The sequence below is a fragment of the Vairimorpha ceranae genome (assembly GCF_000988165.1).
Source record: "Vairimorpha ceranae strain PA08 1199 chromosome Unknown NODE_6, whole genome shotgun sequence".
In the NCBI taxonomy this organism is placed as follows: domain Eukaryota; kingdom Fungi; phylum Microsporidia; family Nosematidae; genus Vairimorpha; species Vairimorpha ceranae.
The window spans coordinates 99,505-126,017 of NW_020169301.1; the positions used below are offsets into that span (position 1 = coordinate 99,505).

General features: G+C 25.2%; 19 protein-coding genes and 1 non-coding gene across 20 annotated transcripts; 12 read left to right on the plus strand and 8 right to left on the minus strand.

Annotated features, from left to right (window-relative positions):
- Positions 1–32: 32 nt before the first annotated feature.
- On the plus strand, positions 33–1,277 carry AAJ76_600099537 (exodeoxyribonuclease iii; the record flags this gene model as incomplete). Its single annotated transcript, XM_024476143.1, has 1 exon — positions 33–1,277. One exon carries the CDS (start codon positions 33–35, stop codon positions 1,275–1,277), a length of 1,245 nt encoding a protein of 414 aa, XP_024331922.1.
- Positions 1,278–1,284: 7 nt separating this feature from the next.
- On the minus strand, positions 1,285–1,854 carry AAJ76_6000101358 (dnaj-class molecular chaperone; the record flags this gene model as incomplete). Its single annotated transcript, XM_024476062.1, has 1 exon — positions 1,285–1,854. One exon carries the CDS (start codon positions 1,852–1,854, stop codon positions 1,285–1,287), a length of 570 nt encoding a protein of 189 aa, XP_024331923.1.
- Positions 1,855–2,000: 146 nt separating this feature from the next.
- On the minus strand, positions 2,001–2,960 carry AAJ76_6000102464 (diphthamide synthase subunit dph2; the record flags this gene model as incomplete). The annotated part of the gene is made up of 1 exon (XM_024476063.1): positions 2,001–2,960. One exon carries the CDS (start codon positions 2,958–2,960, stop codon positions 2,001–2,003), a length of 960 nt encoding a protein of 319 aa, XP_024331924.1.
- A 370-nt stretch (positions 2,961–3,330) lies between these two features.
- On the plus strand, positions 3,331–3,867 carry AAJ76_6000102835 (hypothetical protein; the record flags this gene model as incomplete). Its single annotated transcript, XM_024476064.1, has 1 exon — positions 3,331–3,867. One exon carries the CDS (start codon positions 3,331–3,333, stop codon positions 3,865–3,867), a length of 537 nt encoding a protein of 178 aa, XP_024331925.1.
- Positions 3,868–3,872: 5 nt separating this feature from the next.
- On the minus strand, positions 3,873–4,493 carry AAJ76_6000103997 (protein involved in mrna turnover and stability; the record flags this gene model as incomplete). Its single annotated transcript, XM_024476065.1, has 1 exon — positions 3,873–4,493. One exon carries the CDS (start codon positions 4,491–4,493, stop codon positions 3,873–3,875), a length of 621 nt encoding a protein of 206 aa, XP_024331926.1.
- Positions 4,494–4,644: 151 nt separating this feature from the next.
- On the minus strand, positions 4,645–5,436 carry AAJ76_6000104940 (hypothetical protein; the record flags this gene model as incomplete). Its single annotated transcript, XM_024476066.1, has 1 exon — positions 4,645–5,436. One exon carries the CDS (start codon positions 5,434–5,436, stop codon positions 4,645–4,647), a length of 792 nt encoding a protein of 263 aa, XP_024331927.1.
- A 684-nt stretch (positions 5,437–6,120) lies between these two features.
- On the plus strand, positions 6,121–7,032 carry AAJ76_6000105625 (permease of the drug metabolite transporter superfamily; the record flags this gene model as incomplete). Its single annotated transcript, XM_024476067.1, has 1 exon — positions 6,121–7,032. The coding sequence occupies one exon, from the start codon at positions 6,121–6,123 to the stop codon at positions 7,030–7,032; it is 912 nt and encodes a 303-aa protein (XP_024331928.1).
- Positions 7,033–7,052: 20 nt separating this feature from the next.
- On the minus strand, positions 7,053–7,124 carry AAJ76_6000106557. Its single transcript has one exon. It is a non-coding gene; the product is annotated as a tRNA-Arg (tRNA).
- Positions 7,125–7,247: 123 nt separating this feature from the next.
- Positions 7,248–7,946, minus strand: AAJ76_6000107450 (hypothetical protein; the record flags this gene model as incomplete). The annotated part of the gene is made up of 1 exon (XM_024476068.1): positions 7,248–7,946. The coding sequence occupies one exon, from the start codon at positions 7,944–7,946 to the stop codon at positions 7,248–7,250; it is 699 nt and encodes a 232-aa protein (XP_024331929.1).
- A 56-nt stretch (positions 7,947–8,002) lies between these two features.
- On the plus strand, positions 8,003–8,617 carry AAJ76_6000107507 (high mobility group protein; the record flags this gene model as incomplete). Its single annotated transcript, XM_024476069.1, has 1 exon — positions 8,003–8,617. The coding sequence occupies one exon, from the start codon at positions 8,003–8,005 to the stop codon at positions 8,615–8,617; it is 615 nt and encodes a 204-aa protein (XP_024331930.1).
- A 1,018-nt stretch (positions 8,618–9,635) lies between these two features.
- Positions 9,636–9,818, minus strand: AAJ76_6000109322 (hypothetical protein; the record flags this gene model as incomplete). The annotated part of the gene is made up of 1 exon (XM_024476071.1): positions 9,636–9,818. One exon carries the CDS (start codon positions 9,816–9,818, stop codon positions 9,636–9,638), a length of 183 nt encoding a protein of 60 aa, XP_024331931.1.
- Positions 9,819–9,923: 105 nt separating this feature from the next.
- Positions 9,924–10,337, plus strand: AAJ76_6000109428 (histone h2b; the record flags this gene model as incomplete). Its single annotated transcript, XM_024476072.1, has 1 exon — positions 9,924–10,337. One exon carries the CDS (start codon positions 9,924–9,926, stop codon positions 10,335–10,337), a length of 414 nt encoding a protein of 137 aa, XP_024331932.1.
- Positions 10,338–11,161: 824 nt separating this feature from the next.
- AAJ76_6000110666 (protein disulfide isomerase) lies at positions 11,162–11,677 on the plus strand (the record flags this gene model as incomplete). The annotated part of the gene is made up of 1 exon (XM_024476073.1): positions 11,162–11,677. One exon carries the CDS (start codon positions 11,162–11,164, stop codon positions 11,675–11,677), a length of 516 nt encoding a protein of 171 aa, XP_024331933.1.
- A 934-nt stretch (positions 11,678–12,611) lies between these two features.
- Positions 12,612–13,136, plus strand: AAJ76_6000112116 (protein disulfide isomerase; the record flags this gene model as incomplete). Its single annotated transcript, XM_024476074.1, has 1 exon — positions 12,612–13,136. The coding sequence occupies one exon, from the start codon at positions 12,612–12,614 to the stop codon at positions 13,134–13,136; it is 525 nt and encodes a 174-aa protein (XP_024331934.1).
- Positions 13,137–13,964: 828 nt separating this feature from the next.
- Positions 13,965–14,087, plus strand: AAJ76_6000113469 (hypothetical protein; the record flags this gene model as incomplete). Its single annotated transcript, XM_024476075.1, has 1 exon — positions 13,965–14,087. One exon carries the CDS (start codon positions 13,965–13,967, stop codon positions 14,085–14,087), a length of 123 nt encoding a protein of 40 aa, XP_024331935.1.
- Positions 14,088–14,557: 470 nt separating this feature from the next.
- AAJ76_6000114062 (hypothetical protein) lies at positions 14,558–14,839 on the plus strand (the record flags this gene model as incomplete). The annotated part of the gene is made up of 1 exon (XM_024476076.1): positions 14,558–14,839. The coding sequence occupies one exon, from the start codon at positions 14,558–14,560 to the stop codon at positions 14,837–14,839; it is 282 nt and encodes a 93-aa protein (XP_024331936.1).
- Positions 14,840–15,446: 607 nt separating this feature from the next.
- On the plus strand, positions 15,447–15,971 carry AAJ76_6000114951 (protein disulfide isomerase; the record flags this gene model as incomplete). The annotated part of the gene is made up of 1 exon (XM_024476077.1): positions 15,447–15,971. The coding sequence occupies one exon, from the start codon at positions 15,447–15,449 to the stop codon at positions 15,969–15,971; it is 525 nt and encodes a 174-aa protein (XP_024331937.1).
- A 2,146-nt stretch (positions 15,972–18,117) lies between these two features.
- On the minus strand, positions 18,118–18,786 carry AAJ76_6000118290 (smr 2; the record flags this gene model as incomplete). The annotated part of the gene is made up of 1 exon (XM_024476078.1): positions 18,118–18,786. One exon carries the CDS (start codon positions 18,784–18,786, stop codon positions 18,118–18,120), a length of 669 nt encoding a protein of 222 aa, XP_024331938.1.
- Positions 18,787–19,158: 372 nt separating this feature from the next.
- AAJ76_6000118663 (protein disulfide isomerase) lies at positions 19,159–20,640 on the plus strand (the record flags this gene model as incomplete). The annotated part of the gene is made up of 1 exon (XM_024476079.1): positions 19,159–20,640. The coding sequence occupies one exon, from the start codon at positions 19,159–19,161 to the stop codon at positions 20,638–20,640; it is 1,482 nt and encodes a 493-aa protein (XP_024331939.1).
- A 2,012-nt stretch (positions 20,641–22,652) lies between these two features.
- On the plus strand, positions 22,653–23,969 carry AAJ76_6000122157 (amino acid permease; the record flags this gene model as incomplete). The annotated part of the gene is made up of 1 exon (XM_024476080.1): positions 22,653–23,969. The coding sequence occupies one exon, from the start codon at positions 22,653–22,655 to the stop codon at positions 23,967–23,969; it is 1,317 nt and encodes a 438-aa protein (XP_024331940.1).
- Positions 23,970–26,513: the final 2,544 nt, after the last annotated feature.

The following is a 26,513-nucleotide window of genomic DNA, read 5'->3' on the forward strand; positions in this document are numbered from 1 at the left end:
TATTGTTTATATTTTTTGTCTAAAATATCCCCATGAAAATAATTTCGTTTAACGTTAATGGAATCAAATCTTTTGATAAGTTCATTAAGCAAAATTATAATCTTTCTTTCAATGATTATTTATTAAAAATTATGAAAGCTGATATTTTGTGTTTGCAAGAAATTAAATGTACAAAAAAAGACATGGAAGAGTTCAGCACACTAAAAGATTTTATTACGCTAACAAATTTTAATCAAAAAACCAATGGTATTTATGGAGTTAGCACATTCGTCTCTAAAAGACTGTATTGTAGAAGACATAATATTTCTGTACCGTATTCTGAATATGGAAGGTCATTGCTTACAGATCATAAGAATTTTAAAATTTTAAATTTATACTGTCCTTTTTACGATCCAAATGGAAACAAAACCAAAGAGTCAGTTATTAAGTTTTATCGTGACATTTACAATTTTATCAGTAAATATGATGATTTAATAGTTTTAGGAGATTTTAACGCTACTTATAGCATCTTTGATCATTATATTTATTATAACGAATTTAAGAAAAATTATAATCGTAAAAATAAAGGCCAGGACTACGTTTTAGAAATTTTAGAAACATATTCTAACGACTTTAAAAATCAGACTACGCTTAAAAATTACAAAAAATTGTGCGACTCGCAAAATTTTACAGAAGACGAAGTTGATATAAATATAAAAAATAACAATACAATGCTGTCACAACTATTTGGCAAAAATATTTTATTATTTATGTATTCTTATAAAACCAACTATCTAAATTACATTTATTCGTCTATTAATAATTTACAAAATGCCACATTTTCTTTCTCCAGAGAATCTTATAATTGTGATGTTGATTATAGTATTGATTTAATGGAAAAGACATCATGTTCATTGACGGAATTGCCTTATCTCGTTGAAAATAATGCAACATTGTTGTTACTTTTTTACAGCACGTTTCAACGCAAATGGATGTTAAAATTTATACTTGAACTATCGCACATAGATGCATTTAGACTTTTTCATACAGGATATGAAAAATACACGTGTTGGAATATACAATTAAATTTACGTCCGCGCAATTTAGGAAGTCGTATTGACTATATTTTGATTCCAATAAAATTTTATAACAGAATCATGTTTTCAGATATAGAAAATCATGTATATGGCAGCGATCATTGTCCTGTGTATGTAAACTTAAATTTAGAAACTGTTGATGACAAAGATAACATTTGTAAATCTAAAAACAACTTGTTAGGATTTTTAAAAAGATATTAAAAAACATTTAATGTCCAAAAATAGCTAGCAGTTTTCGATACCCTAAATAAATATACATTTCAGGTTTAGACATACTAGATTGAATAAAACTTTTTTTTGCTTTTTTCTTTTTTTTCGTAGGTTCCGCATCAATTTCTGTTGTTGTCAAATTGCAGTATTTAGCAAATCGGTAGCAGTAATAAACAAAATCAACACATAATAGTAAAGCCAAAATAGAAGCAAATATCATTAATCGAGAATTTTTGTAATTATTTGAATTATCAAACATTAACCAAGGACTGTTAAGTATTTCTTCGTAAGCATCTTTATTTTTCTTTAGAATATCGTAGCAAGCAGTAACTAAATTTTTATAATCCTTAAGGGGCAGATGAAATCGAGGCGGTGTTTCTTTAGCAGTAATTAATTTTACAAATTTTTTTTGTATATCATCTACAGGCGTAAAGCTGTAAATATCAAACACTTCGTATAAAGTCTTAAAATCTGTATCCCTATGTAACCTTTTTATAACCTCTTGTATTGTTTGGTATTCTTTAGATAAAGCAAATACACAATAAATAAAAAAAAACAATACAAACATTTTAAGGGATAAAAATTATCACCCATGGAACAAAAAAATGAAAATTTTGATAAATTAACACTAGACGCATTTGTTGACGATGAAGTAATTAACTTTAAATTTGATGATGTTATTATAAATGATAAAAATTAAATATATTTTTAAATCTATTCGTGTGTATATTCACTCGCTATACCACTTTTTCCTTCATATATTTCTAAATCGTCATCATCTTTACTCGAAAATTCTACTCCAAAGAAATCACTATCTAAAATTAGCTTGCCTGCTCCTTGATATATACAAATATCCTTTTCTTTACAATTTTCAACAGAAATATCAAATTTATTAATTTCATATTTAGGATCCCATTTTTTACTTAAAATGTATTGGACATCGGCTGGCGATAAAATTGGAAGTGTTACATCAATATTAAAATTATCATAGGCAGGACAATCTATTAAAACCAGTGTATCTATATTTTCTATTGTGACCAATCTCGAATATCTAATATTTCTAAGAAATAAAAGGTATCCACATCTTCCTCTGTTTTCCAAGGATTTTTTAATTTTAACAGCTAGGCTTAAATAGGTTTCGTGCACAAAAATAATTGCAAAAGTTTTATTATTTTTTGCGATTTCTGCTAAATTAATTCTACGTGTAAGATAATCGAATCGGTTTTCTATGTCAAAATTATAAAAAGGCTTGACATGCATTTTTCTTGAAAAATATCGTAAAATCGCTTCATTTTTTGTGACTACTAATAATTCTTGATTTTGGATATAACTATGTGATTTGTATTGCAAATAAGTAGAATCAAAATACACGTTACTAAATGTATTAATATGTTTTATTTCTTCATCACCAAGTTTATCTTGTAGATAAATTGCATTTTCAAAACCATGCTCTGGACATTCTACGCCTAATAAAATAACCAAGTCCGTTTTTTTATGTTTGAGGCTACAAATAATGTTATCGGCATTTATTATAAACAGATTGATTTCTTTTTTATGTTCTACAATTTTGTCATAAATATTTTCAACCAAATTAGAATATTCCTTAGAAACGAGAATAAATGCTTCACTTATGTTCTCTATTTTTTTAAATACATCAACCCAATTCAATTGCATAAAAGGGATAAAAATACTGACGATTTGTAGAAATTGTGTTGTATCTTTTTCAAGTAAAAAAATTCTTTTTAGAGCTGGCATAACACTAAATTTTTATTATAAAATATTTATATATTAATTTTACTATTGGAATGAACAGTAAAAGGTATATAATATTAATATCTTAAATCCGCACAATTGTAATGAAGCGTATACTCGTTGACATTATATTTATGTAAAGCAATTTGTAAAATATTACCTTATTAAAATTATTTATAAGAAACAAAAGATCTTAAACAGCGTGTAGATGAATTTGACGTGTTCTACTTCAATATCTTTATAATTTTTTCACTAGCACTAAATTCTAAAAATATTTATTTTTTTACCCCTAATGTTAAACAAGATTACCAATTTATACTTTACAATTTTACCTTTTATTACATTTATAACTTCATTCACACCACTAATATTACACGGTCATATTAAAAAAGGAATGTCTAAAAATTTTTTCATTTTTTTTTACATAAATTGTTTGATTTTTAATTTTTTTATCAAAAATTTTAATTTATATTTACTACACATATTAAGAAGAGCTATAGAGTGTTTAATATTTAGATATAATCATAGTAAAATGAATTATATACAGTTTATACATGGTATCATATATTACATCTTTTTAAGCTTACATTTGAGAGATATAGAAGAAATTAATTTACCGGTATTTATTTTACTAAATGTATTCCAGACATTAACACACATTCTTGTGTTCAGATATAAAAGATTTGTGTATTCTCATTATTTTAGTGAATTTTTAATTTATTTATATTTATTTTATATAAAAAAAAGTAAAGAGTTATTTTATAATACAATGTACTTAATAATATTTATATTAACATCTATTATAAATAGAAATAAAAAGTATTTGTAAATTTATTAACTTTGCTTGTCCTGTAATGATGTACAGTAATTTTCTATCCTATAAAATAAAACATTATACATCTGTTTGTAGTAGTAAATACACAACCCCGCATATAACAACTTGTCCACAAAAAAATCTAACTGTACGATTCTCCAGTACGTAAACACAAAATTAAAAATTGACAGAAAACTGTTATAAAAAACTACTTTAAAAACAAGGATGTAAATAAATAGTGTCGTGATATGTAATCTTAAGTCCATGTACGATATAGTAGGCTTTTTTACATTAAATAAATCATATAATTCTACATTTGTGTGGATTAAATAAGAATTTGACATAAATATTTTCAATACAAGAGAAATTAATAAATGTACTGTAAATAATACAAGCAGTGTACAAAAAAATAAAAAGATACTATTTGGTGTTACTTCGTCTTTAAGTTTGTAAAACGTTCTGCACTGCAAACATTTTTTCGCACTGTAATATTGTGATTTGTACCTCCACATCTTTAAACAGCTTTTATGAACGTATTTTAGCGTACCTTTACAATTACAAGGAGATATTAAATCATCGTTAGGTGAAACAGGATCTTCTTTTGAGTAACAGATTTTACATTTTGTTTCTAAATCTTCCATAACCTTACATAGATTTTTTAATTTATTTAGAAAAAATACCAATTATTTTAAAAGGATCACGAGCATAAAGGAGGGAGCAAATAAAAAAATTTAACAAATTTGTTTTATTAAAAAGTAAAATACATTTTAGTAGCAAATATTCTCAAAAAAGCTATTTATTGTATAATTCAAATATGTTCTCTGGATTTAGATCTTTAAAGTAATTCTCTCTTTCTTCAAATTCTTCACTAAAAAAATATCCACTACTCTTGTCAATATTTAACTGCAGCAATTTCGTAGTATTTTTATCCTTGTAATTTAGTACATGAAAATTATACACAAAATAATCACTCAAAAAAGAGGAAACCATTTTTTCATATTTTTCGTTAGTTTTAAGTAAATCTAAAACTTTTAGAGATGCAATGTCTTCTAAAGAATATTCCATATCATACATATTGTATTTATCACATTTACTTATTACACAAATAAAAGGGACTTCCATTCTAAATATAGAAATATAAGTAAAAAGATAGGATGATAAAAGGGATGTATTGAAGAATACAAGATCTATAAGATTAACAATAACAACATTAATATCTTTTTTTGTTAAAAAATGAATGAGTCTTGTAAGGCTATCACCCGTTATAAAAAATTCAACTTGCCCAGGAAGATCAATTATAAGATAATTTTCTCTATTTTCTAGAAAATTATAGTAAAAATCTTCAATGTTATTAACAAAGTCTTTTAAAATATTTTTAGTAGCACCATTAGGACCCATTTTATTTTTAATTTGGTAGTCTTTAACAGTACAAGAGACATTATAATCGTATAGACCAGTATAAATATTTCCAGGATCAAGATTAATGAGATACGGATTTCTGTGTTTTATGTCTTCTGCCTTTTTTTGTACGTATGTTGACTTTCCACTTCCCGGTGGTCCAATAACAATTTCACAGTAAATCATAAAAGGGGAAAAAATTAATAAAAAAATGCACAAAGTGCCAGAGATCTATAAAAAATAGTGATTATGCAAGCACATCTCCTATTTTACATCTCTACTTTTCTAAATATTAACTCCTTGCGGATATGTCAGGTGTTAAACTGACTAGAACAGATACTACACTTGATCAAAGCCGATAACTTTGAGAGCGAGGGGTAAAAAAAAAAGTAATTTTATGAAAAATTATTAGAACTGAATTGAACTTTAAACATTCATAAGAATGTATTTTTTATTACATTGTTATTTATAATGTAGTATTTTTTTTATTTTATTTTTTCATAATAGAAACTTCTTTAAAGATGTCAAACCATTGTATTTATTTCACTCAAAAAGAATGCAGTCTTTAAATGTCTAATTTTAAATATTCGTATTTTTCTTAGTGCAACAATATGCTTATTTAGTAATTATCATTTTCTCGTGTAATTTATTAACATTTAACCAATAATTAATGACAAAAAATATCACTTTATGTGCTTTAAATCTAGTTTAGAAAATAAAAAGATAATCCTATACAAAAATAAATATTCATTTTTTATTTAAAAATTAAATGACTAATTAATTAAATAACACTTGTTGCAGACCTATCAGATTTATTTAAAATCTATTTGCTGAAACATTTTTGTTTAAATAATATTTTACAAACAATACATGAATAAAACAGTACAAATTATTGTACTTATAACATTTTACTATCTAACATCATTAGGATTAGGATTCTTTACTACATATTTTTTATCAAAATCTGCTTATAATTTTAGATTTCCTCTTTTTAAAAGTTCACTACAAAACCTAACACATTTTATTATAAGTTCATGCATTTTAAAAATAAAAAATAATGCCTCTAAAAAATCAGGATACATTTACACAACCATTCCTTGTGCCATAACAGGTGCCGTAGACATAGGGCTAAGTTCATATTCACTTAGAAACGTATCTTTAGCATTTTATACAATGGTTAAATCATCAGCACCCGTCTTTATTCTGCTATCGGGCATGGCCTTTGGAATAGAGAAGCCGTCTATAAGATTTTTTCTTATAATTTTTACAATAGGCCTTGGTGTGTTTATGACGTCATTTAAAAACTCAAATTTTGATTTTACTGGGTTTGGAATAATATCGTTTGCATCATTTATGGCAGGATTTCGATGGGCATTTATTCAGTATTTATTACAAAAACGTGGTGTAAAAAAAGGAGGGATGTACGGCACTATTAGAGATTTAAGTCTTCCTATAGCTTGTATACTTTTTATTATGTCTTATTACAACGAAGGATTTATTGAAATTATACAGTCAGAATTCTTTAATAATTCTAAGGCAGCAGCGAAAAATCTCTCATTTATTATAGGAAGTGGCATTCTTTCATTTTCGCTAATATGCTCAGAATTTACACTTGTATCAAAAACAAGTGTAGTATTTTTAAGTGTAAGTAGCATTGTAAAAGAATTAATTATCATTATTACTTCATTGTATAAAAAAGAAATAGAACTAAATAATATAAATTATATAGGATTAGCAATTAGTATAATAGGAATAATGTGTTATAATCTAAAAAGAAAATAGGTTTTGTGTTCATTTAAAATCGAACACAAAGGGATTCGAACCCTTAACCTTCAGTTCCGTAGACTGACGCTCTGCCGTTGAGCTATGTGTCCTAAAAAAATAATTTTGTAATACAATGTTAATAAACAATAAATAATATTTTCGTAACAAAAAAGTACAATTTATCTTTATTTTGTCTAATTATTATATAAACAATCATTGATCTTAAATCTTCATTACTCAACCCATTCTTCTTCACTATCCCACTGATAGTTTAAATCAAAAATATTTTCTATTAAATGGTCATCCTGTCTTAGAGTTCTTCCTTTATTTTTGTAAAATGCTTTAAATTTTTTAATTCCTAATTTTCTAAATTTCTTCCTTTCATTTTCATTCATGTCGTACCATTCAAGAATTAAAATGTTAAGAATATGATCAGCATCTAAATTTAAATCCATATTCCAAATTGAATGTTTAATAAATTCCATAAATCCATTACATCTAAATCTAAATGTATCCAATATAATTTCAGAATTAATTTCACTTATTTCTTCAGCACAATCATTGTAATTTTGTATTAAAAATAACATTCTGTCTTTAATGTATTTTAAATATTCTTTTTCAGTTTTTTTTATAAATTCTGTTGTGTCATCAATTTCTTGTTGTTTATCTTCCAATACTTCAGCATAAAACTCGCTCCATGTTTTAACAAGCGGTACATTCAAATTATTTTGGTTCAGTTTTTTTATTACATAATTTATTCGATCAGTTTCATGCGAAAACATTACAGCAGAGGACAAAGCGGTATCTTTCTCACATTTACTATCTTTGTACTTTTTATTTTCAATATATTTCTTTTTATCTATTATTTTTTCTTTAGATATTTTTTGTTTTTTAGAAATATTCTTTTTACTAAATTTTGATTTTTTTAACATTTAAAGGGTATTTCCTTATTATGCCGCTTATATTTTTTTTATTTTTTAGTCCCCCAATGGCTGTAAGATCTGCTTCAAAAGAACTTAAAAAAAAGGCTCCTAAGAAGCTTAAAGATTTAAATGCACCGAAGGCTCCTCTGACACCTTATTTAAAATGGGGTCAAGAACAAAGAGAAAAAGATCCAGAAATCAAATCATTACCGGTTGGTCAACAAGGAAAGAAGCTTAGTTTGATGTGGCAAAATGTTAGTGATGAAATAAAAGAAAAATACAAAAGTGTTTACCAGAAGGAAAAAGAAGCTTACTTAAAAGAATTTGAGGACTACAAGAAAACTGATAGTTATAAAGAATGGTTTAAACAAAAAGAAGCATTATCAAAAGAAGATGGATCTACCGGGAAAAGAAAGAAAAGAAGTGCACAGAGTGCATATAATGTTTATTTTAAGGAAGAATATCCAATTATGGCTAGTAGTATGAATACTGATGGAGAAAGTAAGCCTTCTATGAAAGACGTCACAGCAAAAGTAGCTGAAAAATGGAAGAATTTTAGTGATGCAGAAAAAGCGGCGTATCAGGAAAGAGCTGATGCTATAAATAAAGAGAAAAAGGAAGCAGAATTTATGTCTAAAGAAGAATCAAAGGAAGAAGAAGAAGATTCTGAAGATGAATAATTTAATGAATAAAATTTATTTGGTTTTTACGTGCAGGTTGAATTTTATTCAGACAAATGTCAAAAAAATCATTATAAATTAATTTTTTAAAATTTTGCGCATAATTACAAAACAGTTACTTTTAAAAATTTTCAAACAATTCTTTATAAATTAATTTTTATTTTTGCGCATAATTAAAAAATAGTTACTTTTTAAGTCAAATTTGTCAAAAAACAGCATATTGCAATAATAAGACTAATTGATTTTTTAGATGTTTTAAATATTTAAGAAATAATACATGTAGGACAGTAAAGATGTAGACATGTCAATTAGCAGTATTAGGTTGATGGCTTTGACATGTCTGTTATATAAATAATAATTATTAAATAAACCCATGTTTTATCCTAACAATACATGCTACAGTATTTTTTGTTGGTGCAACAATTTTAGGTTTATTTTTTTAATTTAAGTTTTTACATTGCAATACGAATTGTACTATATTTCTTATTTTAATAAGATAAATATTTAAAGATTGCTATGCAAAAGTAAACTTAATTTTATAAAATAATAAGTAAATTTTCTACAATAAAAATAAGATATTTAATAAGATGAATAAGTTTTTTTTTTAGTAAATATCTAAACTTTATTGTTTAAGTAAACGCGCAGTAATACATATTTATGTCATTTAGATAAATTACAAGATAACTAAAATTTTCATATGACAATAATGTAATGCATTGATATTTTTAGGTTAAAATTCTAAGATGTATTAATTTGTTCAAATTTAAATGTATGCTTAAAGATCCATGTACTTCTTGAGATGTAATAACTTTGCATGTAATAAATTTTACATTAAAAATTCTTGTACGTTGTACATACAAAACATTGTATGCTTTTATTTATTAATTATGTATATGTATATTAAATGTAAGCTTTTTAACTAAATCTAATTAATTTTTTGTTTTATAAGACATTTATAGTTACTAATATATGTAAGAATGAAAGGAACAAAGTAGAAAATTTTATGATATTTATGAGATTACTTTAACATGTCTATATTTAAATAATTTATAATTATTAAACCCATATTCACTTCAATATTATTTAATACTTTTTTTTTGCCGTAAGCTTTTTCGTTCTTTAAATTTAACCTATAAAAAATATTTAGAAATTTACAAAAACCAATTATTTTTAAGGAAAATTCTTTAGTCTTTTTATGCATTTTTTTATCTTCATTTTTTTTTATTTACTGTTTCCCTCCTTTTTTAATAACAAATATTATTTTTACCTCCAAAACATTTAAATATCAAAAATATTTGACCCCCCAATGAATAAAGCACCAAAACAAAATACAGGTAAAGCGCCAATAAGTACTACACAAGTCGGAGATCTGGACAAAAAAAAGAAGAAGAAAATGTCTAATTTATGTTCTGGTATGCAATTCAAATCTGCAATAAAAAAGATTGCCAAGGATATTAATCCTGATCAAACAGTATTTTTAACTAGTCAGGCCATTGCTATTTTATGTGCTATTGCTTATGATATTGTTTCTACTTGTGGTGAAGTAGCCTCTGAGTTTTCTAAGAAAGTAAGTAAACAGACTGTTGGTGCCGATGAAATTGTGGCCGCATTTGAAATTTTATTAAAAGGAGAATTAAAGAAATTAGCATTAAGAGAAGTACACACTTGTTTGTCCAAGCCAAGTGCACCATCTAAGCCTTCTAAATCCCTTAAAGATTAATAAATAAAGGACTGTTTAAATATAATTATTTTTTTACATTGGAGATTTTGTATAATAAAGTACGCGATGCAAATACTAGTTGTTGTGTCTTTTAAGTTACTCACAAGTTTAAAGTTAAATTATGAAACGCTTATTTTAATTTAGACTGTTGTACTGACAAAGAATTTAAATTTTTGTTGTAACATTCATAAACGTGTGTATTTCTATGTTAAAGTTAAATATGTTTATAAATTAATCTTATAAACCAAGTTTATTCATAAAATATTAATTTTAACTGTTGTTGTTATTTTAATTAAGCAAATTTATTGATTAATGATTTGTTTATGTAAACATCTTTGCTGATCGTTTCATATCAATACATATTTCTTGAATGTAAAACCTCTTCTGTTGCAGACACTACTTTTGGCTGATAAAATAACTACAATGTCTACCCACAACAGTAACAAAACATTTTTTACGCTTTTAATAAATTTATCTATGTTGTATTACAGCAATTGAAAATAATAAATCAAAATTTAATTAGTTATTTTCTTATTCTTCTGTAATTCTGATGTGTTAAAATAAAAATAAATTTAAATGTGGTAAATTATACAAAAGTCTAACACTTGTTCTTATATTTTAGTTTATTATTTTACTAAATGTTAAATACTACGATCACATTTGTAAAACGATCATCATATTACTTTTAAACATATCCTACGTAGAACTTAAAATTTTTTTTAATCTAAATGATTATCTTTTTTATTTATTCGTGCTTTATTTTTTTATGATTAATTTAAAACATTTATACAGTTTTTTATAAATTAAAAAATATGTAATATTACATGTACTTCTACCTGCTCCTAATAAAAGTATCTTTACAAGAAATTATAGATGACTGTGCTATCTATAAACAAGGATTGGTTCTATCAATGTATTATCATACAGAATGTACTTATTGTATGGAATATGAAAAAGTGTTAAAAATATTAGCCAATGAATCTGAAATGAAAGACATGCTGAAAATTCAAAAAGTAAATTGTGGTGTTTGTGATTGTGGACCGTCTAGTATAAAAGGGTTTCCTACAACAATTCTAAGAAACAATGGTACAGAGATCGGTAGAACGGTGGCAATGATGGATTTGAAAAAATTAAAATCTTTTATATTAAAAAAAAGTGGTAAAGAAAATGCGGGACATAAATTAACAAACGAAGAGGATAGCACAAGTTCAAAAGAGGAATTGCATGCTAAGACTATAAAAATTGTACCAGGCTCTTCTGACAATATTTATCCGATACGTTATGATCAAGATATGAAACCCATTTGTGTACCAATATGTGTGAGTAGAACTTGTAATTAAATGTATTTATAAACTTTTATAATTTCTTATTTTTTAAAAATTATGATTTCTCACTTTTATCTTGACAATTAATTTCTTAGATACTAATTGTTTAAATGTAAAAATTAAAGCAAAAGGGTTTGCATATGAGAAGCAACCAAGAATCTTTATGCCTGTTTTTAACATTTTTATTAATTTTGTATAAATTATAACAACTTTAATAAAATGCGCAATTATTTGCACTAAAAATGTCGTCATGGGTATTTTTAAACAACACAACCCAATGCATCTAGTAGAGCAAACGTGTTAACTTGAAGTTGTAAAAATTTTTAGGATTCTTAAGAAAAAAAAAATTATTAGAAGTGTATAAAAAATGAGGAGAAAGATTATTTGTATCAAAAAAATAAACTACAGACAAAAATACTAACCAGTAAAAAAAGTTCTTCTTACAATTCAAGCTAAATTAAAAACAATACAGTTTGCTAGAAATATTTTTACTACCAATGTCGTAACAAAAATATAAATAATTATTACAATTTTAAAAAAATTAAATCATTATCCTGAAACTAAAAATCATGCGTTTTTGCAACTTTTTATTTTATAAATTTTATTATTTTAGTGTTGAGAGAAACGTATAATGATAGCTTATTTTTAAATATTATTGATATTTTTATAATTGGAAACGATATTTTCTTTGACGTCACTTATTAAAAAGTCTTCATCTAAAAATATTTGACGATTTGACTTTATTACACAAGTTTAACATTGAAATCTATCACAAATTTTTGATTTTTGTGTTACAAAACTACACAATTTTAAAACAAACTAACTTTAAAAAATTAACTGTGACGTAGTAAATAATCTATCTTAAAATCGTTAAATTTTTGTTTTAAAAACTGATTATCTTAAAACCAAAATTGTTTTTGTGTATAAATTAAAAAAAATTACTGATTTTATGTTTGCTTTTCTGTTCTTAATTAAGTTATCTTACCAGTTAATTTTGGAAAATTGTAGTAGTGTACAGCCGGGACTAGTATTATCTATGTATTATAGTCCAACATGTCCTCACTGTAAAAAATATGATCCAGTATTGACGGGTATAGCAAATAATGCTGCCGCAAAAGGAGTTCCAATTACGATACAAAAAGTCAACTGTGATATCTGTGACTGTGACAGTGTGAATGTCCTTAAAGTTCCTACAACGATTCTAAGAAATAATGGTGTTGAAATTGCCAGACAAAGCGGATTTATGGATTGTAAAACTGTCGGCTCATTTTTATCAAAAAATTTATGTGATGTAAATGGCCAGTTAATACCGAAAAATCAAAACAATACTAATGTATATGGATGGAGAAATAATAATATTGAACAGCCGTTACCAGTTGTACCAGAGACACCAACCAATGTTGTTCCAATAGGTGATTTACAAAAGAATCAACCGGCCTGTGCATTAGCTTCTAATTCAGGTACATGTAATTAAATTTTTATTTATCTTTGAGTTTATACAATCAAAATATAAATATATTAATATAAAATACAATGAAAATAAATTTATTGAAATATCATTTATTAATGCTTTGGTTGCTTGAAAAATCTTTACCGTACTTGGGGGTTAAACATTTTCTCAACTGGCAACCAGCTTTATCTATTAGATACTCACAACATTAATTTATAAAGCGCAAAATCTATAAAGTAGTAATAATGATTCTAACAAATACAAATAGCATTTTATATAAATTTAAAATTCATCTTTGTGGTTAAAAAATTTTTTAATTAAAATTTATTTTCATATAATTATTTTTGACTTTTTCATCAATTTATTTATACAAAAATTTAAGGATAAAGAATTGTAACTTAATTAAAGATCTTTATAGTATCAAGCAGATGTTTGATAAATCCCAGCGGACAGTCTCTCATGCTGAGAAAATACTCTATAATATTCAAAAGTAGTTTTTCTTTTAAATCAATACAAGTTTTATTTAAAGTTTATTAATTAATATAGTAATTGTAAACATCCTTATGTTTGTTGTTTTACTGTTTCATCTGATTTTCCATTTAAGGTTCGCCTTCTTTTTAAAATTTTTATTTATTGAAAAATAAATTCTAAAAAATACAAGATCATTTTTGATTAGCCAAAAATAAAAAAGACATGTAGTCTATATACCACACAAATATATCTTTAAACTTAATTTATGGGCAACTAAGGCCTTCTGCAGTTGGTTTTCTTTCGTTTTTATTTCTATTTCTTTTATATTTATTGTACAGAGCTAAAAAGTCGGCCGTAAAAAATATATTTTTATGGGTAATAATGTTTGCCAGTGTAGTGTATTGTTTTTATAAGTGCTATACTGCGTTTAAAAATTTTTACAGTATTGAAATAAATTATGAAGCGCCTATAGAAAATGAAACGCTTGTTACAAATCAAAATTGATGTTCTTACAACGATTAATCATTTAAATATCAAATTTTATTTTAGAAATGAAAAATAGTCACAAATTAAATTAACTTTACTGTATTGTTATTCCGATTTAATGAAAACAAAATTTTTTTTTTTTCTCTAAAAAAATTTTTAATTTTTAACTTCAACATAAAACAAATAAATTTTAACAATTTGGCTTTTTTAAGTATATAAAATGTAATACAAATGAATAATAAATTATAAAAAAAATAATCTTGTTTAATTGGTTTTTGTACATATAGAATTACATCTTGTTAAATTTAAATTTTTTTAAACACTAATCCTAAAGCTGCAAAATTAAAAACCCGCTTCGGGTTTGAAATAAATAATTTTAACTTATCGTATCAGATTTACATATTATATATTTTTTAGATTTCTTTACACATTTTTTGTACAAAGATATAAAAACTTGATAAATCACATTTTGTAAAATTTATACATTAATGACACAGAAATATAATCTTAATAAAAGTTACTTAAAGACTTATGTTTTAAATAATGGTGTCGTCAATTTATTTTACAACAAATTTTTTAGTGTGAATTGTTTAAGGCGCAATTCATGCGTAAACCTTAAAGTTGGCCTAAAAAGCGAGATTAAAATGTTTAATAATTCCCAATCTATTTTCAAAATTTTGAATTTAAAAAATGCTTATTGTATATCTTTTTATATTAAATTTTTAATAAGTTCAACTAAAAAGCAAAATTTATTTAATGAAGCTTTTTAATATTGTTTTTATTTACACTAAAGTACTCAGATCCCTCAGTTCACCCGTTAGCTTGCTTTCCATTAGTTCAATTTCACCAATGCCGCTGCCAACTTCTTCAAGTCCCTTAAATAGTCCAGAAAGACCTCTCCATTGTTTTCTTAAAACTAGAGCTTGAATGTAGGATTCCGTGATATAAAAAAATATAAATAATTATTACAATTGTTAAAAAATTTAATTATTTAACTTAAACCAAAAATCATGAATTTATTCAATTTTTGATTTTATTTTATATTATTTTGGTGTTAAAGGAAACTGTAAATAGAAGTTATTTTTAATATTATTTATCTTTTAAAAACATTGTTTTTGACGCCATTCATTTAAAAAAGTTGACAGCTAAAATTTTTTGTCAATTTGATTGTAATAAATTAGTTTAACATTGAAAGCTATCACAAATTTTTGATTTTTGCGTTACAATTGCACAAATTAATTAAATAAACTACTTCTTAAAAATTAACAAGGACGTAGTAAATAGTTTTTTTTAAAATCATTTATTTCTGTTTTAAAAGCTGATTATCATAAAACCTAAATTTTTTTTGTGTATAAATTAAAAAAAATTACTGATTTTATGTTTGTTTTTCTATTCTTAATTGAGTTATCTTGCCAGCTAATTTTGGAAGATTGTGGTAGTATGCAGCCAGGTCTAGTATTAACTGTGTATTACAAACCAACATGCCTTAGTTATCAAAAATATGAACCAGTGGTGACTGATTTAGCAAATAGTGTTGCCGCTAAAGGAGTTCCAATTACGATACAAAAGGTCAATTGTGATATTTGTGACTGTAACAGTATGAATGTCTTTGAAGCTCCTACAACGATTCTAAGAGATAATGGCGCCGAAGTTGCCAGACAAAGGGGATTTATGAATTGTAAAACTATCAACTCATTTTTATCAAAAAATCTATGCAATGTAAATAGCGAATTAATACCGAAAAATCAAAACAATACTAATGTATATGGATGGAGAACTTATAATATTGAACAGCCTTTACCAGCTATACCAGAAATACCAACCAATGTTATTCCAATATGTGAGTTACCAAAGTGTCAATCAGCTTGCTCATTAGCTTTAACTTCAGGTACATGTAATTAAATTTTTATTTATCTTTAATTATACTATCAAAATATAAATAATATTAATATTAAATACAAAAAAAAGAATTAATTAAAAATGCATTTATAAATGCTTTAATTGCTTAATAAGTCTTCACCATGCTTGGGGGTTTAGATCTTTTCTCAACTGGCAACCAACGTTATCTACTAGATACTCACAACATTAATTTATAGAGTGCAAAATTCCAAAGGTAGCAATAATGATTTTTTACAAATACTAAATAACATTTTATATAGATTTAAAATTTAATTTGTCGTTAGTTGGTTTTTAAATTAAAACCAATGTTTATAAAGTTTTTCTATGACATTTTCGTCCTTTTCTTTATTTAGCTTGTTTTAAAAAAAAATGACACATAAATTTTACCAATATAAATTGATCAAACAAATTATCTGGCTCAATAAGTTTATGTAAAAAAAGTATTTAAAAAGCTTTATTTAGTTATATTTTTCTTAACTGATGTAAAAGTTTGATTTTCCGTTTTTTATAAAAAAGCGTTTCAAAACAATGACTATTTTTTTAAAGAAAAGTGATCTGTAAATTTTCCCTAGAATCTTACTTATTTTACAATTTTTTTAAATCCCTGATGCAACTTACGCCTGAATTGGATTAAAAATTGTTGTCTTTAATACAAAAAATAGTGCAAGCTAAAATAGCCAAACAAATTGGTGTATCTAAGAGTACAAAAAAATTATACTACTTGTGCATTTAAGAGGAAATAGGAGACCAAAGACTCTTTTTAAGGATAATATTAATACTATTTTGGCTTTAAATAAAAAACCTAAAACTTCTTTGAGAAAAATGTCGGTTGAGTTTTTAGAAAGAAGTAAAAAAGTGATATCTTATTCAACTATAAAAAGGACACTAAAATATTATGGTTTTGATGCATTCCTGGCAACAAAAAAGCCTGCCCTGTCAAAAAAATTTATTTTAGCAAGGAAAGAAAATTCTTAAAAAATTATTTGCATGTCTGATGTTACTACAAAGAGCCAATTTTTTTTCGATGAAAGTAAATTTAATCTCATTGAAACTAAATATAGATTTTTTCATTAAAATAAGCCGTGTACAGATATTTTTCTAAAAAAATTGTTGCTACAGTAAATACGGAGGAGAACTGTAATAGTATGAAAATGTTTCTAATATCATGAAGTAGAGAATCTGATTTTTATAGATGGTATTGTGGGTTCTGTGGCAAATGTAGATATTCTGGCTCATTTTTGCGCCCGACAGCCAATCAAACGAGAATGAAAATATTTATTTTTCAACAAGATAATGTTCTGAAACATACATCAAGACTTGCCAAGAACTACTTTATTGAAAAAAAAATCGAGCTACTTTCTTGGCCACCACAATCTCTTGATTTAAACCTAAATGAGACACTTTGAGCTATCAAAAAACAGAAATTATCTTAATTTTTCATAAAAACTAAGGAAGAGTAAAAAGCTGTTGTACAAGCTGTATGAATTTTAATAACAGTAGAAACCTGTCAAAAACAGGCGTTAAGTTTCAAAAAAGATCTATCAAGTTTTGGGTCTATGCACATGGTATAATTTTTAAATGTAGTCATGTTTTTAAACACTTTTTTATATAAAACAAAAAATCAAACTTTTTACGACAGCTAAGAATAATATAAACAAAAAAAGCTCTCTAAAGAACTTTTTTACATAAACTTATTAAATCAGATATTTTTATTGATCAATTTATACCAGAAAATTTATGTTCCGTTTTTTTTAAAGCAGGCTGTATATTAGTATTATAAGATGTTGTAACTTAACTTTAAGCTACTACGTAATATACATTATTTGTAAATTATTCTATAAAAAAGTTTTTAAGACAACATAACCAAGATTTTGATTATAATTAACACAAAGAACTTTTTAAAGCTATTTAAACATTAATTTTAAATAAAACATAAACTACCTGCCAAGAGACTTTATTGTAAATATAGACGTGATTAGTAAAAATTTAGATTGCACAAATTTAATCCTTAGATATCTTTTAAATTTATCACAAATAATAAAGAGAGTTAAAACATAAACATAGTGTGCTATTTCGTTACAACCTGCATAATTTATTTAAAAGTACATTAGAAAAATATTAACGTGTACCTATGAGCGAATACATCCACTTAAAATCTTTTAACAGCTCGTACATATGGATTATCTTTATCAACAACTTTAAACCCCTTATTTTCAAGAAAGTTAATAACAGAAGGACGAAGAGATTGTGAATTTCCATCACGCCCAGTAATTAAATTGATTTCTTTAGGACAATACATTTGAATGTAATCACTAAGAAACATAAGTGCTTCTTTTGTATACAATCCGTGTAAGTCAATATTTTTGGCATTAAGTAACGATTTAGATAAAATCATCAAAGCACGTCTTCTATTTAGTTTATCAAGTTCTTCATACATTTGCTGTATTTCTTCTGACTGATATTCTAATACTCTCTTGTCCTTACAAAAATTTAATTTATTTTTTAGCAGTTTAATTTGAGAGTATAACTCTTCTGCTTTGCGCCTATCGATGTCACCATCATAAACATCTGTTTCCTGCTTATAGAACAACTCGGGATAATAAAGATCCTTTTTTATCTGTTTTTGTATTTTTTTGACTTGTGTGATATCTTTTAAATTAACATTGATTCCTTTGTAATTATTATCTAAAATTTTAGTAATTATAATATTCATATCTTCAGATGATACAAAAAGATTTTCTACGTCTTCATCATTTAAAAATGGAAATATTTCTTTTATAAACGACTTTTCTTTTTCAATTTTAGCCAAATTAAACATGGGTTAAAAAATTAGTTAAATTCAAAAGAAGTATTAACGACTTATTGCTAAATAAGCTACCAAATATATTTTACGTATTTAAAAATAGAACTATTAATAAAAGACAAAGCATTAAAAAATTAAGATTTAGATTAGTTTAATATATAATAAAAACGGTGCAGAGATTATATTAATCTATAATATTAATGTCTAATCACTTAATAGTACTTTTTTCAATAAACATTATGTTACAATAATAAATAAATGTTAGAAATATATTTTATTTAATTTATAATTTAATTAATTAATATATTTATATATTAATTTTTTTAAAACATGTAAATTTGAAACAAAACAATTAAAACTATAAATTTAACTTTTTTATAAATAAACATGTTGTTAATATTTCTATTACACTTTAGTTTGCAGGTTGTAGTCGAACAATGTGCAGTTGAAAGTTCAGGATTTGTTCTTTTAGACTACTATCAAAAATGGTGTCCTGCCTGCCAAAAGCTTGATCCCGTGCTTGAAGAAATCGATAATACACTTGAAAGAAATGGTTATGATATTACTGTTCAAAAAGTTGATTGTAACAATTGCGAATTTAATAAAGAAGATATCAAGTCATTTCCGACAGTTGTTCTAAAAAACAATGGTAACGAAGTAGCGAGATTTTCTGGTTACAAATCATATAAAGAACTGGGTGAGTTTTTATCTACGCACTCTGATGTTGATAAATCCATTTTCGATAATCACATAGAAAGTAAACCAGCAGAATTACTTGAACTAATCGATTCAGATATGTATCAAGGACTTGATGGCCCATGGATTGTTTACTTTTACTACAAGGATCCTTCAAAATTTGAATCTACTATGTTAGAATTAGAAAAAATTTATAACGGAAAAATCAACTTCGGTAAAATAAGTTATGAACAATCTAAAGATTTAATACATCAATATAACATAAAAAGTTATCCTGCAATTTACGGTATTTTTAATGGTCTTATGGTCCCTTTTCTAGAGGCAGTAAATTTAAACGAATTGTCAAAATTTGCAGATAAATTAATTGCGCCTAGTTTTAGAAAACTAAAATTAGCTGACTTTAAACAAGAAATACAACTACTGGAACACGGTGAACCACTTTATCTTGTATTTCATACAAATCAATCAAAAGCTAATCAATATTTTGCTGAACATGCTCACAAATATAAATTTAAAACAAAAATTTTTAATACTGATGATGCAGCATTATTTTCGATGGCTTCGATATTTCCGTCATCGAAAACAGAAAAGCAAAATCTTACCGATTCTGACGCAATAAAATTAGGAGTTTATAAAAACGGTCGATTTTATGAATATAAAGGAGATATTTCTAATGAAAATGATATTGCCGCATGGTTATTTCATACACATTTCAGCTACGTAACAGAGATCAAAAGCTCAACTTTTACTTCTATCTTTAATGGATATAAGCCTGCCATGGTTTTATTAACAAAGGGTGAACAATTTATAAAAGAATTTAATGAATTTTCTGCAGACAGACATTTAGGGGCTCCTTTTATACACATCCTATTTGCTGTTTTAAATACTAATGAATACGAAAATTTTGTTCCATCATTGCTTCCAAAAATGACCGTGCCCAATCTTGTTGTTTATGATCCAACTACTAAACAGTTTAGACATACGGACATGAATTTAACAAAAGAAACGTTCAAAGAAAGCGCTATGAAAATGTTAAAAATATATGAAGAAGGTAAGTTACAGCTATATCCTCGTCCGCCGTCTCATAAGAAATATTATTTGCTTGCAGTAGGATTTGTTATATTAGGTGCGCTATTTATAGCAAAATCAAGTAAGAACAAAAAAAGAGTCTAATAAAACTCTTTTATTATAAAATTTAATTTATAGTTTAATTTTGTTTTTTGTACATATACGTGAGTTAATCACTTAAAAAAGTTGGTGTGTAAAAAAATACATAAAGTCACCATTTCAGATTGCAAAATAATTGTATGTTTCATCCAAATCATATATAAAATTTGTAGAAATATTGCTACACATTTTTTTTACATATGTTATCCAAAATAAACTGCAAAATTTTTAAAAGTTATTTTTTCTACAATTTGACGCATCATATTTTTTTTACCTAGCTATAAAAATTATTAATATATAAAATTCCTTGAAATTATTAAATTAAAATTCAAAAAATTAAATTTATAGTTCCCTAAGAATTATTAAAATTTAATTTATTTTTTATAAAAAACGATAAAATTAAAAAAACTTATACATTTTTTGTGTAAAACTTAAATGTTCAACAAACAACATGAAATAGTGTTTAAGTATTTCGTTATAAAACCAGTTTAAAACAATAGTTAAATTTTTTAAAAATCTATTTTTATTTTTCATGAATTAAAAGAACTTTAGTTTAAATCTATTTAATACCTTGTATAATAGATATTTTATTGTACTTAAACAATATGTAACTAAATTTTATAAAATTACTTGTTCATTTTACACATTTTTATCAATATTTTAAATGCTGTTTGTATCAAAAATAAAAGTAAGTAATTTTTTGTGTGTTTGTGATTGTTTTTTCACTCTTTTTTACTATGATTTATTTTAAACGATTTTAAAAATTTGCATTAAATAAATTGGAAGGTATATGTTGATTATACGCTTTTTTTAAAAATTAGAAAAAATAAAAAAATCAATTTATTTTAAATAACGTTAACAATTTTTCATTCTCTTTTGGTTATAAATATGATACGTATTAATAAATTTTAACAGATGGTTATAATACTGTTCCTGCAACAATCACCTGTTTTTTGAAAATAACTTGATCTGGACCGCAGACCTTCTATAGATTGTGTGTGTACAGAAGGGCACAAAGGGTCACCTAAATTACTTGAATGGTTTATTGTTTTATGGATATAATTTGGCACGAAGGATAAATTTAAAATTCTATTGCAACATTATATGCATGCCATTTTTCTGTTATAACAATTGTTTCATGCATAACATTTTCAGAAATTATACGCGCGATAGTAACTGCATTAGTACTTTTTACAGATACAATAAAGTCTCTTTTTGTCTCATTGTAATATCTTCGATGTACCATTGACCATTTATAATTATTCCCGTTTATATTTTTTTTCAAAAAAAAGACTTTCGTCGATTTTTACAGCTTTTAGCATCCAATGCTCGTCTAACTCGCCTATACTAATTGTTTAAACAGCCATATATTCACAAACACATTTCTTAACCAAATCTACTATTCCACTTGCTGTTTGCCGCCATGTATTAAATTTATATGCAATATCTACAAAAGATAGTCTAGAAAGGTACTTATAGAAAGCTTTGAAAATGGTCTTAACAACAATCTTGAATGAATTAAAAAAGTATTCTGTTCTTAATGAACGTGTATGCATGCATGATCTTTGACAAGCCCAACTATAGCCATTTGGTATAGTTTTGTTTTTTTCAAAAGCAGAGTATAATTGAAAAACCAATTAAAATATTGTAAGAGTCATGTGATCATCAAGTATTTTTTTAAAAAACTTTAATTTTTGGCAAAATGTTGAAGTTTTATAAAAAATTCGATGTTTTATATAAGATTACACTAATTAAAATTTTATGACATTAAATCAAAACAGAATATTAATTTTTTAAAAGTATAGCTTTTTGCAACATTTTAAACAACATCGTTATTACTTTATTTAATTTAAAAATTTAATAATGTTTTTCGTTTATTTAATAAATAATTTAAACATTTAAAATTAAAAAAGTCTATTTTTTCATTAATTTTTAAAAAAATAAAGAGTTTATTTCTTTTGATAAATTAAAATGTTTAATATATTGTTTTAATGCAATAAGTCACCACCCCCACTTTAATGAGTGATTCTTATAGTAGAATATCTGCGGTTTTTTACATCATAAATTCAATGCTGGGGACAGGGATTAATTTTATGCCGGCAACTTTTAACAATTCTGGAATAATACTTGGATTTGGTATGCTATTTTGCGTATCTTGTTTAACTGCCTTTTCTATTTATATTCTTTTTAGAGTGGCTATAAAATTTCAAGGTGAATACGAACACATTACATTTGCGAATCTTGCTAACCCACCTTATTTAAGAAGAATGATAGATTATTCAATGGTTGCAGCATCATTGTTTTCCGCTATAGGTTTTCAAAAATTTGCAAAAGAATTATTCACATTATTTATTTCGGAATTTTTGCCCGATAAAACACCTATTTTTTACAAATATTTAGAAATAACCATTTTACTTGTGATAACAATAATATTTACAGGATTAGCAATGATAAAAAAAATAGGAAATTTAAAAATACTGTCTAAATTGTCCGTTTTTTGTGTTACATCCTTGATGATAGTTTTAACAGTACTAAATGTTTTTCTGCCCACTTCAAAGATCAGAAATTTAAAAGGGACCGACAATAAAATGAACTATACTTTCAGCCTATCGTGGTTTATTATGTCAATGTATACACAACCAAATATACCGATACTGTTTCCGCATCTAGAAGATAAATCACAAACTAATTTAATTTTTATTAGTGCTATAGCTGCTTTTTGTGGTTTTTTGATTTATGGGATGGCTGGATTTTTAGGGTTTAATCTTTTAGGACAACACATTGGAACAAGTGATATTATGAGAATTTTTTTAGATAATAATTCATCGTTAAATAATTATCTGGCATCAAATAGTGATATTAATAGTACTATATCTAGAATTTTGTGGTATATGACAAAATATCAAGGTATCTGCGCCATAATAATACTAATGGTTGGTTTTCCATTGAGAATAGCACCAGCTACTAGATATTTTAAAAATTTTTTTTCTGATAGAATAAAAAATACCGATGGGGTACATAATATAATAGTTATTATTGAAATGTTTATAATTACAATGGTCAATCTAATTCCAAATATATCTTTGAACTTAATTTATGGGCTGCTGGGACCTTCTGCAGTTGGCTTTCTTTCATTTTTATTTCCATCCCTTCTATATTTCTTGTACAGAGATAAAAAGTCGGCTGTAAAAAATATATTTTCATGGATAATAATGCTTGCAAGTGTAGTGTATTGTTTTTATGGGTGCTATACTGCGTTTAAAAATTTTTGCAGCGTTGAAATAAATTATGAAGCGCCTATAGCAAAGGAAACGCTTGTTACAAATCAAAACTGATGTTCTTATAACGATTAAACATTTAAATATCAAATTTTGTTTAAAAAATCAAAAATATTTAGAGATCAAATTTACTTTACTATATTGCTATACTAGTGCCAAATAAGGATTGTTCACTTTACAATTACAAATTTTAAAATATAACAAGTTGTTGCCATTTCCAAAGAGCATACAAAAATTTTTAGCCGTTTAAATCGCTAATTTAATTATTTTGAAAAACAACATCTTTATCAGTTAAATGAAAAAAAAATGGCAAAAAAAAAAATTTAAATAAGAATTATCATATCTATTTTTTACTCTTATTAGTTCACTGCATCCAATGTTCATGCTCTCTAACTTCTTTTTACATGCTTCTACTTCAATTTTATTCCACTCCTCTTAAAAAATTTCTCTACTTCAATTTTATTCTTTTTTTTTTTCCGGCTTTTACCTTAAGAATATACCATAAAATTTTCTTATGGGTTCATGTCTAAAGATTGTGCAGGCCAAACTAATGTTAAAATTTTTTTATCTGCCAAAAAATCTTTAGTACATTTATTCATATGTTTCAGATCATTATATTGCTGCCAAATAAAATTTTTTAATTTAAAGTTTTGTTAAAGCATCAAGAAAATTGTCTAAATTCTACATTATGCTTTGCTATTCATTATACTATCAATTATACATATCTTTACCAACTACATTGAAAAAAACATGACAAATATAGATATATTACCACCTCCATGTTTTACTGCGGGGTTTAAAATTTTTTTTTATCTTTGGCCAACTTTTCTCCATACGAAACTCTTTTATCAGAGCAAAATTTAATTATTTTTTGTTTTATCGCTAAAAATAACCATAGCTATCTCTAATTAGAGTAGCAAGCATGTTTGCTTGCCCAATGTTTTTTTTCAAAATATGCTTTTTAGACAAAATGATCTTAACATGCAGTCATACCACGCAATCCTACTTTATACCAATTTTCTCGAATACATCGAACAAATAATTATTTTTTGTTCGTTTTTTAAGTTTTACAAAAGCTTAATGCTGCCAATTTGTGTATCAGCATTTTTTTTCAAATAGGATATATCATTACTATTAAGTAATGAAGGTCCAACAAAACCCGATTTTTTTACATTTTATTTGTTTTCTAAATTTTTTTTTGTGTTTGGACACTGTTGACTGGCTTATCGAGAACTTTTTTGAAATTTGTTTTTATTATGTGCCTATTTAAAATAAGCCTAATTTTCGGATTTTTACTTACAAAAAATTTTTTTTTGCCAAAAAAAAATTCCTTTTTTTAACCACCTAAAATACAAATTTCTGTCAATACCAAAAAGGTTTTAAAAAAACAATGTTCTCAATATATTCTATAATTTTTTAAAAAGTAAAATAATTGGTTGTTGTAACTATAAAATGTATGATTACTATACTATTATAATATTCCTTTTTTTGCCGCTACTTTTTTAGTTAATCAAAATAATAATCATTTTTTTATTTCTCTAAAAAAAATTTTAATCTTAATACAAATCAAACATAAAACAAATAAAATTTGAACAATTTGTCTTCTGTAAATATAAAAAATAAAATACAAATGAATTATTAAACATTCAAAATAGAAAAATTAATCTTGTTTAATTGTTTTTTGTTTAAAGAGAATTACTTCTTCTAATATTTAATTTTTTTTAAACACTAATCCTAAAGCTGTAGAATTAAAAATCTGCTTTTGTTTAAATAAAAAAATTTTTACTTATCGTATCAAATTTACATCTTATATAATCTTTAGGTCTCTTTACACATTTCTTTTCTTTTTTGCACAAAGATATATTTATTTTGAAAAATCAAATTTTGTAAATTTATACATTTATGACGCAAGAAATATAATCTTTATAAAAGTCACTTAAAGGCTTATCTTTTTAATAATGGTGTTAAAAATCATTTTACAACAAATTTTATGGTCTCACTAAAAAATACTTTAGAGTAAATTATTTATGAGGCGGTTTATGCGTAAACTTTGGATTTGGTCTAAAAAACTAGCTTAAAATGATTAGTAATAGGAAATCCATTTTCAAAGTTCTAATTTAGAAAGGCAAATATATATTTGTTCATATTAAAGTTTATGTAAGTTCAACTAAAATATTATTCATTAACAATTGCAAACGAAAAATCTTTTTTAAAAAAAATAATTTTATCTCGTAAAAAAACACAATATTTATAATATTTAACCCTTAATCTATGACTAATTATTTACTATCTTAGTTGCAATTTTTCTATAAAAAAATATTGGAATTCGGTATTAATTTTATGCCAGCTGTTTTTAATAATTATGGTTATTTTTTTAGAATTGGCTACTTGTTGCTAGTAGCTATTTTTTACCGATCAAGGGGGAAAAAGAAACTTGCACAGGGACAGAGAAACTTGTGACTGTGATTCTTATCCAACTAATACTATGAGGTTCTTACTGACTAGAAATTTCCCCCTATAAAGCTTGCCGGTGCAGCAAGCTCCGGTGTATCCATTTGACTTTGGCTCTGGGAGAATTTGTTATTACTTGTATTCATACAT